The sequence below is a fragment of the Podarcis filfolensis genome (genome assembly GCF_964270895.1).
Source record: "Podarcis filfolensis genome assembly, chromosome: 7".
NCBI classification, from domain to species: Eukaryota; Metazoa; Chordata; class Lepidosauria; order Squamata; family Lacertidae; genus Podarcis; species Podarcis filfolensis.
In genome coordinates this window covers 84,126,341-84,141,040 of record NC_139603.1, presented here as the reverse complement: position 1 = coordinate 84,141,040, position 14,700 = coordinate 84,126,341, and the positions used below count along the sequence as shown (strand labels likewise).

Sequence of the window (14,700 nt, the reverse complement as noted above, 5' to 3'; positions counted from 1 at the left end):
CGGATCTGGCTAGAAGGGGTAGAGGAGGAGGGAAAGAGCTGCTGGAGAGACGCCAGTCGAGAAAAAGCAGCGAAGAAGAGCAAGAGAGCGAGAATCAGAAGGGCGTGTGAATAACAGGAAAGCAAGCAGGGAGAAAACATTCCCCCGCCGAAGGAGGAAGGAAGGACTGCTACCAGCCAGCCAGATCGCGCGTTTTGCTGGAAGCTTTAGGTCCCCCAGGAGGGACTGGACAAAGAAAGGATCTGTAAGTTATGTCTGTAACTTTTATATCTGTAAGTTTTGATTGTCCTGTTTGTTTGTTTTTTAAAGAGCTTTGTGTTCCCATCTCCTCACTTTGTCCTCCCTTAAAAGTTCCAGGTTATGGAGGGGATGTGTGATGTTCCTGGGGACCTCTTCTCTGGTTTCTCAATCTCTCCTTACCCAGGCACTCCAGAGGGCACCGGTAACCATGGGTGTAGCCAGGGGGGCACTTAACTGCGCCCCCCTCACATAAAGCCTGCCCCCCCAATATATATCCAGGCTATGCCTTGCATTTAGGTGGGGGTCAAGTCACTCTGGCTTGCATCCTGAGTTGCCCTCTGTGAACACGGAATTGTGAAATGAGAAGGAGCCTGGAAACTCATCCAGCCCTCTGGTGAGGCTGGGGTTCCACCAGGACATCGTTGCTGATAGGTGGCCATCCAGCCTCCGCTTTCAACCTCTAAGGCAGGAAGGTGTCTCTTTGAAGGGACAGGAATAAATCAAATCCCTTTCACCGGACAGAGTCTGATCCAAAGGAGGCTGCCACTGTTGAGAGCATGGAGAAGTTTTTTTTTTAGTACTGTTCTCAATATTTTTCATGGCCAGGTCAAGATATTTCTCTCCCCCACACTCACCCCTTTTCATTTCTTAAGTAATATTCAAAATTGTAAATTTTTTTAGTGGTTTCTATCTAACCACAATGAGGCTCCAAGAACTGTTAGATGTCTGAGTGTGATGTAAAAGCAGTTTCTCTCCCACCACTTCATCTGTGGGCTGATTCAGCTTCTGCTTCCATTCATTCTTGTCATTCTTCTGCCTTAACCTCCCAGCTCCCATATTTTAGTAACGTAAGTGTTGCTCTTAAGTATCAGTCACCGAATGCATAATAACAGTAGAATTAATAACAGTAATCTTTAAAACAATTTTATGGAAGGTTTATAACATTTTGAGCATTAAAACCCAAATTCATTTATAAAAATATAATAAAAAGGAGTGTATAAAAAAGAATAACAACAACAACAACAAAAATACCCATGATCCTTACAAAACACAATTAAATAAAAAAGAGGAAGAGAAAGAACAAATTAAAAATAACTAAAAGAATAGAAAAGACTAGGAAAAAATGATTAAAAAGAAGAACTACTGCCTCCCTATCTGACAATTATCTGTTACAACAGTTATTCAAAGTATTTAACATATGTACTCCGTAATAGTTTTGTCCCCTCTGTAGGCTGTAACTTTGTCCAAATTTCCCTCTAGAGTCCAGCCTTTAACTTTTAGTTACTCAGACAGCACAAAACGACTCTTCTAACATCCGTCTAGTAATCCAAATTGATATTTCTCCTGTTTCTATTTTAAATCTCTTATAAAGTCCTTTTAAACAGTTACAATAATAGTAATGGTAATACTAGAATTCAGCTGGAAAATCTACTATTTTGGATGATTGTTTTTTAACTCTGTGTTTGGGCACCTATCGAGATATTGCATTCTTATTTTGCATGATGGTTCCTGAGATCAAGGGACAGGGTTTGTCTATGTTTTAATACAACTGGATGTCATTATGAATCAAGATGGCAGACTGAAACTTTCAAAACTTCACTGATTCTAACCACTGATTTCAAAACTTCACTGATTTTAATCACTGATTTCAAAACTTGTTTAGGTTTTTTTGGAATTCTCATGCAAAGCCATATCTGGAGCTTCTAATGTCACCCGTTCATGCCAGCTTTCGGTTGCCTCGCCTTATAAAATAGTAAAAGTGTTGATGTGAAATGTTCAAATACTTCTGTAGTCCAGCTCAACCAGAGTGACTAATTCCCCTCTGTTTCCACCCTCCAACAGAACAGAAAACGGTGTGGAGTATTATGAGCAGCAGTGAGTGGGGCAGCAACATTTTCACCATGGGCATTGAAAACACATATGAAGTATATGGAGAGCAACTTCGCACAACACGTTTCAAAGAAGAAATCCACAGATATGCATTTTTTGAACTGGGTTATTATACAAAACCAATTGCCATCCTTATCTGCATATTTGGGTTGTTGGGGAATGGATATGTTTTGTGGCTCCTTGATTCCCATATTAAGAGAAATCCTTTCACCACCTACATCCTGAATTTGACTGCAGCTGACTTTGGCCTGCTCATGTTTTTGTCTCTGTCCCTTATCTTTTTGTTCGCTGATGACCTCTGTGGATTACCGCTCCCTGTCCGCATTTCTGCAATACCCCTGTTGCACTTATGCCAATTTTGCTATACTGCCAGTCTCTGTTTCCATACACTCATCAGCATAGAAAGATGCCTCTCTGTCTCTTTTCTGAGCTGCTACCAACATCGGCGGCCACAATCCCTTTCGTCTGGGCTATCTGTGCTAGTCTGGATCCTGTGTGTCATGTTCTGCGGAATGGAAATTTCATTTTACCTGGTCTATAATATGATATTATACCCAGTTGTCAAGACCATATTCATTGTGGTCATATGGGTTTTGCCTCCAATTTTAGCTGTCTTCACTTTGCTCCTGCTGGTCAAAATGTGTTGCAACTCTCAGCGCCGACTACCAGGAAGCCTAACTACTGCCATTCTTCTCTCCCTCCTGTTTTTCCTCCTCTGCCATGGCCCATGGAGCGTCGCATTTCTGCTATCCTCCCCTAAGCATTCACAAACTCTTATTGCACTTTCACAGCTCCTCTACTCTGTCAATGGCAGCATTAAGCCAGTGCTTTATTACTTGGTGGGGAAAGGGGGCAAATGTTCCTCTACAGAACCCCTGAAGGTCATTTTCAGGAGGGTCTTCCAGGATGAATATGATCCTCTGCAAGGGAACGTGTTGACTGATGCAGAGAAACTTAGTGCAGTAACTTGTTCAACCCAAGCCATCAACTGACTAAGCCAGCATTGTTCTTGCATAGAAATGCTTTGATCCTGGAACATGTAAGAATAATTGCTCATAGTGGACTATACCATGAAGCTCAATCTCCTTACCCAGGAATGAAGATGCAAGATGTAATCAATAGGCACAACAAAAAGCCACAGCTTCGTTAACTCAAAGGGATGCTTTTCTCTTGCCATACTGATTTAACTGCCACTTCTCTCTAGCTCAGTATTGATAAAGTTGCTGCAGCATAGTCCATTGCCGTCAGGAACCTCAGGGTACCTCCCTGTGTGGAGTAAAGTCAGCCATGTTGATGACTATCACTGCCTCTTGTGGGAGCATAGTCCCATAGTAAACTGCTCAGGACCGCAATACCTCAAGGATGACCTCTCTCCGTGTGAACCTACCTGGACCCTGAGATTCTCATCTGAGGCCCTCCTTCATGTGCCTCCTCCACAAAGAGGTCTCAAGGGTGGCAACACAAGAACGGACCTTTTCTGCAGTGGTCCCCCATTTGTGGAATGCTCTCCCCAGGGACGTTTGCCTGGCACCATCCTTATACACCTTTAGGCACCAGGCAAATACTTTCCTGTTTAACCAGGCCTTTGGCTGATTCACATCCAATACCCTTTTAAAATGTGTTTGGGGGCGTCGTCAACTGTTATTGAGTTGCTTTTGTTTGTATTCTATATTTTGTGCTTTTATATTGTGATTGTATCTTGTGAACCACCCTGAGACCTGCGGGTATAGGGAAGTGTACAAATTTAATATATAATAATAATAGTTTTAACTATGCACTGTGTGAATTGATTTGTCTGTGTGAAGAAATACTTTCTTTGGCCCCGGATGCTGTAACCTTTCCTCAGGGGGTAGTTTGCTGTGAGATTGCTGGGTTTTTACTGCCTATGTGTTTGTCAGGAGACAGGAAATTTGATCCTTCCCAGGGTGGCAGCCAATAAGCAAATAAAAAAAGAAGAGTTCTTACCAAGTCTTTTATTCAAGATTCACAGTAGAAGACATAGCAATGCCACCTCTTTTAGATAATGGCTTTGCTCTGTGTAAAGTTCCACCGCCTCCGTCTCTCCTATCATACATCATCCCTGCTCCGGCTGATCTGCGCTTTCTGGCTTTAATCCTTCTGTTCTACTACTCTCAATGCTCTCCAGGACCTGGGATAAGCGGAGGGGTCTGGTATGCTTTCCAAAGACGCTGAGTCTGTCAGCTGTCTCTACCCTGGTGCTTCTTCTTCCTCCTGCTCCTCTCCCAATATTTCCCAGCTTCTGCCCTCTGCAGCCTCTGAACTGTGACCTTCTGCAAACCACTGTTCTAAATCTATACTGTCTCCCTCTTCTCTGGGAAGTGCAGCAGAGGGGGGGGGGTTCTCCACCATTCCTCCTCAGACCAGTCCCTGACAGTGTTTCATATGTAGTCCTTTTAGGCACTGCCATGGGTTCTTTGAAACATTTGATTAGGAGGAATTCAGTGATGTACTAAGGCAGGGGTCAGCAACCTAAGGCCCATGGGCTGGAAGCAGCCTACGGAGGCCACTTAACCGGCCCCCAGCCGCCCCCGAACTGAGCTGCCCACTCAGCGAGTCCCTGAGTGCTGCACTAAACCGGCGCAGCGCAGCATGGGGACTCTCTTCCGCGGCTCCGGAAATCACTTCTGTGCATGGCCAGACGCCAGAAATCGTGTCTGCGCATGTCCATGGCACCGGTAATCACTTCTTCGCAGGCACAATTTCCAGCGTCTGGGCATGCGCAGAAGCAACTTCTGGCACCTCGGACATGTGCAGACGCGATTTTCGGCATTGTGGTGCACTGGCCTGGCCCACGGAGGATCTCCACGGGAGTGATCCGGCCCATGCCCGGTAAGCCTTGCTGACCCCTGTACTAAGGCATCCATTCTGTCTAGTTAAGCATCTTTGCTTGCTAGTCAGAATGATCACCCTCTTCTGCTGCACTTCATATTGCAAGGTTTATCCCAACCCAGGCCAATTTTGGTGAGCACAGAGGGGTGGTGTTGGGATATTTGCTCAGGGCTTCTGATGGTGGGGTTTGCTAGCTGAATCCCTCCTGCTTTATTTGCAATTCTCTATGATCACCTTGGGGCCTTGAATAAGACAATGAATGAATAAGATTATTCAGAAGAATAACAATAGCATATGCAGCTGCTGTCCCTTGCTATGAACTTGCATTTTGCCTTCTAAAGTGGGAAGCAGGTGGCCAAGGAGGCTGGAGGAGGTGGATTTAGAGCAGTGTGGCCTTGGTTCAGTATACCTGAAGGAGCGTATCCACCTCCATCATTCTGTCCGGACACTGAGGTCCAGCTCCGAGGGCCTTCTGGCAGTTCCCTTGCTGTGAGAAGCCAAGTTACAGGGAACCAGATAGAGGGCCTTCTCAGTAGTGGCACCCGCCCTGTGGAATGCCCTCCCACCAGATGTCAAAGAGAACAACAACTACCAGACTTTTAGAAGATATCTGAAGGCAGCCCTGTTTAATGCTTAATAGATTTTAATGCTTAATAGATTATTGTATTTTAATATTCTGTTGGAAGCCGGCCAGAGTGGCTGAGGAAACCCAGCCAGATGGGAGGGGTATAAATAATAATAATAATATATTATTATTATTATTATTATTATTATTATTATTATTATTATTATTATTATTCCACTGCACTGGGGTCAATGGAAGGCATCACCACTCTGACACAGTGCATGTATTGAATGGAAGGCAAGAGGTGCAGGGCGCCAAATTTTTGCCTTGCAGAGGGTGCCAGTGAAATTTGAAAGGCCAAAGACTAGGAGGATGTATCATATCCAGATCCACAGTTTCCTTTGCTCCTGTCCAGGTGAGCCAACAACCATTAGCTCCCTTGCCACTGATTTGCCTGTCATAGCATCAGTTTATTATTGGATGTAAAAGGTTTGCCTTTTGTATTCTTTGGTGTACTACTGAATATCATGTTGCTTTTTATGATCCCAGAGCTGCACCACCCCATTCATGGTTAGCAGCTTTTAAGCCTTTTGACAATGTCAATAAATAGGTAATGAAATGAAAGACTAAATCTAGTCAATATTGATTGCTTCCTCTGTTCCAACTGTTTCTTTCTCTTTGAAAATGTCCCCATGTGTACAGGAAGGAGTGATGCTTAGTTCTCATGTTCAGTGTGTGTGCCTTTGACAGTGCAAGTAGCCATGTTGGTCTGACGCACTGAAAATATATAAGAAAAATAATGAAAATGTCCAGTAGCACCTTAGAGACCAACTACATTTGTTCTTGGTATAAGCTTTTGTGTCTATGCATGCAAGAACAAACTTAGTTGGTCTCTAAGGTGCTACTGGACAATTTTTAAAAAAATATATATTTTAAAAGATTGTTTAGGTAGAGGTTTAACAACCACCACCACCACCACCACCACCACCACAACAGTAATAATTTTATTTATATCCTGCCTTTGCCCTGACAGGGACTCAAGATAGCATACAGATAAAAACAAGAATGGCTAAAAACATAAAAAGAAACAATAATTAAAAACAAACAAACAAGTAAACATTGATGGAACAACTTCACTCTTAAACTGTAACATTTGATGCAATATATTAGTTAACTTGAGAAGAAATGAGATATTCCAGCATATTGTGTGCACCATAATATTTAACCTTGAGTTGCATCACATTGGCCAATGACCCAAAGCAAGGTCGTGACTCATGTTTTCCCCAGCCAAGCTAGCTCTCTGAAGAAAGGAAAGTTCATAGCCTCCATTCTGCCCTTCTTCCACTGCCTGCACAACACATCACTCTATATATTTAGTAAGATAAACAGTGGCCTACTTTAGAAGAACAAGAGGAAGGAAAATGAAAGACAGGATACATGACAGCAGAGAAGAAACCAAGGCAATTCTCTGAGTGGCTACCAAGGTGCTTACTTTATGTTGCCCACAATGATCGCCAAGATGAGCCTACAATTCAGCAATTTCCATTATTGATATTATTCATTTCATCACTATGCCTCTCTATATTTTTTAAAAAACCTCAGTGTGGTTTAAAACACATTAGAGCATCAAATCCAGGATAAAACAATACTGAAGAAAGTTAAATATACATTCAAAGCAAAATGGTTATCAGGAAACTATTATATTGTCTTAAACATTTCAAAAGAAAACATTACTAGAAGAAGCCAAATTTTTAAAAAATGCACATTTAAAACAGCACAATTGACAAGGTAATAAACTGTTATTGTAAGCAAAGAACATGTCTGCTCCTGTTGTTGCCAATCCTGTGTCATTAAGAAGTATGGCTTATTTACACATATTTACACCTGAGTTTTGAGGGAGGGAGTTCAGGACCTCCTCCCCAAGAGTGTCTCTTGATGCTTCAGTCAGCTTGAGTCCAGAGCAGTCAGCTATGCTCGCCAGTCTCTAGGTTGCAGCCTGCACTCATGAAGTTCTCACTTTTGTTCCCTTTCCTCTTCCCAGAACATATCCAGGAATATATAGGGGGGAATCTGACACACAGGGATCTGGGCATACCTTGTAACAAAATTATCTGTGGTGGAACCAGGTTGGATTGGAGACGCAGGAGGTTCTGCCAGGGGACCAGGTGGCTTTTACAGCAGTCAAGCTTCACAACTAATGACCAGGTGTGTTAAATTCACACTTTCACACCAAGCGTGTGCAGAGCTTCCAAAGGGATGGAGTTGAAAAGAATGCTGCTTATGCCTTTGAAGTATTGGAGCCCTTGGTATTTGAACAAATCCCACTTCGTGAATGATTACTTTTTCTTTATTAATTTGTATGCCACCTGACGTTCATGTTAGCTACTAAGCAAATAACAAGTATAATAACTAAAAGAGCAAACGTTAAAAGATAAACACCCATGATTATAAGATGCAGAAAAGAAGCAGAAAAACACGAATCTACAGACTTTTTTTTTTAGAATAAACCTATGTTGTTGGTCATCTCTAATGCCACCCCCACAGCTTAGCTTACAAGGAGAGACTTAAGGAGTCATCATCATTGAATCTGTTGCGGCTGGAAGACTCCGATGTTCTCTGCAATCATCTTTGTCACTAAAAACTCTTTCCAGCACCACCTTCAAGGGTTCTCTGGATTGATGTGTCTTTTTCCTTCCGATTAAGAAGTAAATGAATGGATTAACACTGCTGTTGATAACAGCAGATACTACTCCAAATAATGCCGTTATTATATTAATATCACCAAGAAGATATTGAACAGTTATTATGACACTGAGTGGAACACCAAAAATGAGGAAGAAAAGAAGAGCAAGCAAGAGCGCTGTGTAGAACTTTCCTCGTTGGCGTCGATGTAAACTGCAGCAGACCTTGATGAAAAGGATCACAGTACAGATGACCACAACAAGTGTGCAAAATACGGAGCTGATCATATGAACGACACAAATCATTATGTCAAAGTCTGCATATTGGGTTAAAATGAAAAAGTGATAGATTCCAAACACCAGAATGGACATTGCCCATATTAATGCACAAACAATTTCAGACAGGTGTTCTAGACGGTGGCATCGATACCAGATTGGGAAGACAACAGAGAGACATTTCTCGGCACTGATGGCTGTCAGTAGATATAAGCTAATGGCATGTGCGGAAATAAACAGTTCAAAACCCAGCTGAGAGGAAATTCCTCCTACATCCCAAAATCTAGCTGAAATTGAAAATGCTAAAAATACAAGGACACAAGAATCAGCTACAGCCAAGTTCAAGATGTAGGTGGTGATGGGATTCTTCTTCACGATGAAGCAGAGAAACCAGATGACAATTGCATTCCCCACCAGGCCACATATGAATATTGTAAGGATGAAAAGAAAGAAAAAGAGCAGCAGGTAATATGTGAAGGAAGAAAGTTCAGATTCATCATCTTCCTCTGGGAATGCTGAAGGGCTGTAGTCTCCAGAAAACCCATCAATGGTTAAACCAAGTGATGCTGCTGTGCTCTGCTCAGCCATAATGAAATCTTTTCTTTTGGATTCTTCCTTTTTCCCTGTTCTCTGCACTATGTCTGCAAGCAGAAGGGATGAGGATCAGAAGGGATAATCACTAAAAGTAAGTGCCTACACAATTCCAATATGGAAAGCTTCTAACTCATTTGTTATAGGTAGCCCAGGAAAGAGATTAACACTACTCACCTGCTACAGCTTCAAGAAGAAGAATAGAAATATAAAATTGTTGAGTCTGAAGGGACCCTAAGGATCATTCACTCCAACCCCCTGTAATGCAGGAAAACATTTTGGGCAAAATAAAGAAGAGCTTCATATAAGAGGCACAAGACTCCCAGTGCATATAAGAAATAACTCTGGTTACACAGTCTTCTCTGCCCCTTCCTCTATGATCGTATCTCAGTCAACTGTTGTAATTGTTTATCAGGCTAAAATTATCAGGGTCGAGAGAGGAAGATAAATTGTACACAAGTTCTGAGATCGCATGACTTTAAACAAGCCTCCTCCAGTCTGATGTCATCCAGATTTTTTGGACTACAACTCCCACCATGTTGTGCTGGATGGGAGTGGGACATGTAGTTCCAAACATCTGGAGGGCACCAGGGTGGGGAAAGTTGCTTAAACAAAGGAATGGAGTTGATCCTAAAGCAAGGGTGCAGTGTTCTTAGATGCCAACTCAGATATGTCTGGGGATAGCCTCTAGAAGCAAAATGCCTCAGGACCAGTCCTGAAAAGGCCTTCAGGTATCATTGTAACGATATTCTTCTTTTCTTGACTACCCTTGTATTTAAGGTTGCCAGCAAATTTGGAAAAGATAAGAACAGATGGCCCTGTAGTTGTGTGAGCACAAGTTGTTCAATGTGGACACATCAGCTAGTGAAAGTTTTCATAGCACAAAGATAATGGATTACAGCCAAAGGATACAGTGGAACTTCTTCTCCTGCAGTGGAGTCTGCAAAGTCTTTAAGAAATGTGGTTTCTTTACTCATATTTACACCTGAGCTTAGTTGGAGGGACTGCAGAACCTCCCTCCCCAAGAGTGTCTCTTGCTGCTTCTCTCATAGCTTCAGTCAGCTTGAGTCCAGAGCAGTCAGCTATGCTAGCCATTCTCTAGGTTGCAGCCTGCACTCATGAAGTTCTCACCTTTGTTCTCTTTCCTCTTCCCAGAACATATCCAGGAATATATAGGAGGGAATCTGATACACAGGGATCTGGGGATACCTTGTTCCCCCACAAACCTGTAACAATATTATTTGTGGTGGAACCAGGTTGGATTGGAGATGTAGGAAGTTCTGCCAGGGGACCAGGTGGCTTTTACAGCAGCTCAAACTTCACACGTAATGACCAGGTGTGTTAAATTCACACTTTCACACCAAGGGTGTGCAGAGCTTCCAAAGGGATGGAGTTGAAAAGAATGCTGCGTATGCCTTTGAAATCTTTGAGCCCTTGGTATTTGAACAAATCCCACTTCGTGAATGATTACTTTTTCTTTATTAATTTGTATGCCACCTGACGTTCATGTTAGCTACTAAGCAAATAACAAGTATAAAAACTAAAGGAGTAAACATAACAAGATAAATACCCATGATTATAAGTTGTAGAAAAGAAGCAGAAAAACACAAATCTACAGACTTTTTTTTAAGAATAAATCTATGTTGTTGGTCATCTCTAATGCCATCCCAACAGCTTAGCTTACAAGGAGAGACTTAAGGAGTCATCATCATTGAATCTGTTGCGGCTGGAAGACTCCGATGTTCTCTGCAATCATCTTTGTCACTAAAAACTCTTTCCAGCACCACCTTCAAGGGTTCTCTGGATCGATGTGTCTTTTTCCTTCCGATTAAGAAGTAAATGAATGGATTAACACTGCTGTTGATAACAGCAGATACTACTCCAAATAATGTCGTTATTATATTAATATCACCAAGAAGATATTGAGCAGTTATTATGACACTGAGTGGAACACCAAAAATGAGGAAGAAAAGAAGAGCAAGCAAGAGCGCTGTGTAGAACTTTCCTCGTTGGCGTCGATGTAAACTGCAGCAGACCTTGATGAAAAGGATCACAGTACAGATGACCACAACAAGTGTGCAAAATACAGAGTTGATCATATGAATGACACAAATCATTATGTCAAAGTCTGCATATTGGGTGAAAATGAAAAAGTGATAGATTCCAAACACCAGAATGGACACTGCCCATAATAATGCACAAACAATTTCAGACAGGTGTTCTAGACGGTGGCATCGATACCAGATTGGGAAGACAACAGAGAGACATTTCTCGACACTGATGGCTGTCAGTAGATATAAGCTTATGGCATGTGCGGAAATAAACAGTTCAATACAAAGCCCAGAGGAAATTCCTCCTAGATCCCAAAAGCTAGCTGAAATTGCAAGTGCTAAAGTTACAAGGACACAAGAATCAGCTACAGCCAAGTTCAAGATGTAGGTGGTGATGGGATTCTTCTTCACGATGAAGCAGAGAAACCAGATGACAATTGCATTCCCCACCAGGCCACATATGAATATTGCAAGGGTAATAATGAAAAGACAGGCAAAGAGAAACAGGTAATGTGTGAAAGAAGCAAGTTCAGATTCATCATCTTCCTCTGGGAATGCTGAAGGGCTGTAGTCTCCAGAAAACCCATCAATGGTTAAACCAAGTGATGCTGCTGTGCTCTGCTCAGCCATAATGAAATCTTTTCTTTTGGATTCTTCCTTCTTCCCTGTTCTCTGCACTATGTCTGCAAGCAGAAGGGATGAGGATCAGAAGGGATAATCACTAAAAGTAAGTGCCTACACAATTCCAATATGGAAAGCTTCTAACTCATTTGTTATAGGTGGCCCAGGAAAGAGATTAACACTACTCACCTGCTACAGCTTCAAGAAGAAGAATAGAAATATAAAATTGTTGAGTCTGAAGGGACCCTAAGGATCATTCACTCCAACCCCCTGCAATGCAGGAAAACATTTTGTGCAAAATAAAGAAGAGCTTCATATAAGAGGCACAAGACTCCCAGTGCATATAAGAAATAACTCTGGTTACACAGTCTTCTCTGCCCCTTCCTCTATGATCGTATCTCAGTCAACTGTTCTAATTGTTTATCAGGCTAAAATTATCAGGGTCGAGAGAGGAAGATAAATTGTACACAAGTTCTGAGATCGCATGACTTTAAACAAGCCTCCTCCAGTCTGATGTCCTCCAGATTTTTTGGACTACAACTCCCACCATGTTGTGCTGGATGGGAGTGGGACATGTAGTTCCAAACATCTGGAGGGCACCAGGGTGGGGAAAGTTGCTTAAACAAAGGAATGGAGTTGATCCTAAAGCAAGGGTGCAATGTTCTTAGATGCCAACTCAGATATGTCTGGGGATAGCCTCTAGCAGCAAAATGCCTCAGGACCAGTCCTGAAAAGGCCTTCAGGTATCATTGTAATGAATTACAAATAGTAATGAAATACCAGCAATTTCATGAAGGCCATGATGTAGAGAAGCCACTTTCCCTTTATGTGCAAGGGAGGAGGAAACAATGGAGAGCATGGTACTATGACAATACTTGTGGTTATTTACCAATCCTCCACAGCACTGGCATTTTTATGTGCATGTTTGGAGCAGTGGTGGACTTTGGGGTCTAAAATTTCAGTGGCCCCCTGTGCAATTCTGAAAACTTTTCGCTCCCTCTGCCTCTCATCTTCTGTTGCAAGTCATCCTTGCCCCAGTGTGGTGTAGTGGTAAAGAGTTGTAGACTCGTAATCTGGTGAACCGGGTTCGCGTCTACGCTCCTCCACATGCAGCTGCTGGGTGACCTTGGGCTAGTCACGCTTCTATGAAGTCTCTCAGCCTCACTCACCTCACAGAGTGTTTGTTGTGGGGGAGGAAGGGAAAGGAGATTGTTAGCCACTTTGAGACTCCTTCTGGTAGTGATAAAGCAGGATATCAAATCCAAACTCCTCCTCTTCTTCTTCTTCTTCTTCTTCTTCTTCTTCTTCTTCTTCTTCTTCTTCTTCTTCTTCTTCTTCTTCCAGTGCCCTCTTGGCTTGGTGCTCAGTGGTGGCAAACTGGTTGTGCTTTCCTAAATCCACCTCTGTTTCCATTGGTGAAGACTGGAATTGCCATCTGGTTTCTGTACATATGCCTTGTGCATCTGCACCAAGAAAAGTACTCCCTCGATCGCCTAACTTGCTGAACTTGCCTGTTGTTGACTTCAACTTCTTCCCTTGTGTGCTTCTGTCACTCCCTTTTTTGGTACCGAGCACTCTCAAAAATGACCAACAAAGATCATTGTCACTAAAGAGGCCAGTAATTTACCTCCTTTGGTTTGCTTATACTGGACAGCCCAGTGTGGCTTGCTTTCCGATCTAGGATTGTTTTGCCCAGTCAGAATACATTTCTGCTTTGCCTTCATGGCTGCTCTGGCCCACTTCTGGCTTGTTGCCTGGAAGAGCAAAGCTATTTTGCCATCTTTTGTCATACGAATGTTTTCTCCACAATTATCAGGATAATCTGTACCAAGAATGCCCTTATCATCGCTTTTCTTGTCTCTACATTGATTAGGTTCACCAAGATGTGCTGCAGCTCACAAGATCAGCCAATCATGTTTTATGTGACCGTTACTGCTCACTCTCGCTTCCTTCATTTCCTTTGCTATTCCATTTAGAATATTGTACTTCATAGACTGTTTAGGTTATATACCCATTATTCTTCTTATGTTGCTTTGATTTCTCCTTACTGCTTTCAGAATCACCATTCATCCTTTGCTTTGCTTTGTCATTGAGGGAAACGGGAAACGTGGAATTGAAAGAATCTGAGATATGTGTTCCCGGCACATAATAATGCGCTAAGAAGCTTCTGGAGAGCAATGATTTCCAAATAAGGATGAACAACGTCAGCCTGTTTCTGTTCTGTGTCAGTTTCATAAGATAGCTCAGTCCTAATTCTGTTTCTGTCCCCTTAAAAACAAGAGAAACAAACATTGCACATTTAAATTGTCTGCACTTTTGTACTCAGTTTCCCTAAAATACACATTGTGTACAGATTTCCTGCCTAAAATACGCGTTGCCGTATGTTTTTCTATGCATTTCAACTAAAAATGCTTATAAATGCATGCTTTCTCATAGAATATATTTTTGTGTACATTATGTAATGTCTTTTGAACTATACCTGCACTGCAAAATTCAGAGAAGTGCATGATTTTTCTCCTTTGTTGCTTTGATGGGAGTGTTTCCCCCCTTGCTAGGGGCACCCCTTGCAAGGGTGAAAAGCATGGTGCTACCTGGCATCTATGATATTGTGTGTGTGTGTGTGAGTCTCATGTGGTGAGAATGGACCAATGGGAGTAGGGCAGGCATAGCCCTATTTAGGCTACTGGCTTCATCAGTTAAATGCAGCAGCCTGCCCACCCTCCTCATATGGTAGTATTGGATTAGCTGGTTGTCCATTAGGAACGTGAATAGGAATGCTTCTGGTGTTTCGTGATTGGCTGTGGGTGTACCTTTTCCACCTTTCATTTGCTGCTCATGCCATCTACCAGCCTATTCTGCTGTTGTATCATCCTTGTTCTGGGTTTTGTCTAACCTACTTTCTGGAATGACGCTTCCACTTCATCAGGGTCCAATG

General features: G+C 42.4%; 3 protein-coding genes across 3 annotated transcripts; 1 reads left to right on the top strand and 2 right to left on the bottom strand.

The window, feature by feature from the left end:
• On the top strand, window positions 1–3,905 carry LOC310766183 (mas-related G-protein coupled receptor member H-like). The gene is made up of 2 exons (XM_083622236.1): window positions 1–244; window positions 2,083–3,905. Exon 2 carries the CDS (start codon window positions 2,106–2,108, stop codon window positions 3,120–3,122), a length of 1,017 nt encoding a protein of 338 aa, XP_083478362.1. The 5' UTR covers window positions 1–244; window positions 2,083–2,105; the 3' UTR covers window positions 3,123–3,905.
• A 2,631-nt stretch (window positions 3,906–6,536) lies between these two features.
• LOC310766197 (mas-related G-protein coupled receptor member H-like) lies at window positions 6,537–9,418 on the bottom strand. Its single transcript, XM_083622263.1, has 2 exons — window positions 9,271–9,418; window positions 6,537–9,143 (listed from the first exon to the last, which is right to left on the bottom strand). Exon 2 carries the CDS (start codon window positions 9,088–9,090, stop codon window positions 8,110–8,112), a length of 981 nt encoding a protein of 326 aa, XP_083478389.1. The 5' UTR covers window positions 9,091–9,143; window positions 9,271–9,418; the 3' UTR covers window positions 6,537–8,109.
• A 1,355-nt stretch (window positions 9,419–10,773) lies between these two features.
• Window positions 10,774–12,130, bottom strand: LOC310766192 (mas-related G-protein coupled receptor member H-like). The gene is made up of 2 exons (XM_083622249.1): window positions 11,955–12,130; window positions 10,774–11,827 (listed from the first exon to the last, which is right to left on the bottom strand). Exon 2 carries the CDS (start codon window positions 11,772–11,774, stop codon window positions 10,788–10,790), a length of 987 nt encoding a protein of 328 aa, XP_083478375.1. The 5' UTR covers window positions 11,775–11,827; window positions 11,955–12,130; the 3' UTR covers window positions 10,774–10,787.
• Between the last annotated feature and the right edge of the window lie 2,570 nt (window positions 12,131–14,700).

Excerpts from the sequence above, each read along its gene's own strand:
- LOC310766183 (XM_083622236.1), top strand. The coding sequence starts at position 2,106 with ATGAGCAGCAGTGAGTGGGGCAGCAACATTTTCACCATGGGCATTGAA.
- LOC310766197 (XM_083622263.1), bottom strand. The coding sequence starts at position 9,090 with ATGGCTGAGCAGAGCACAGCAGCATCACTTGGTTTAACCATTGATGGG.
- LOC310766192 (XM_083622249.1), bottom strand. The coding sequence starts at position 11,774 with ATGGCTGAGCAGAGCACAGCAGCATCACTTGGTTTAACCATTGATGGG.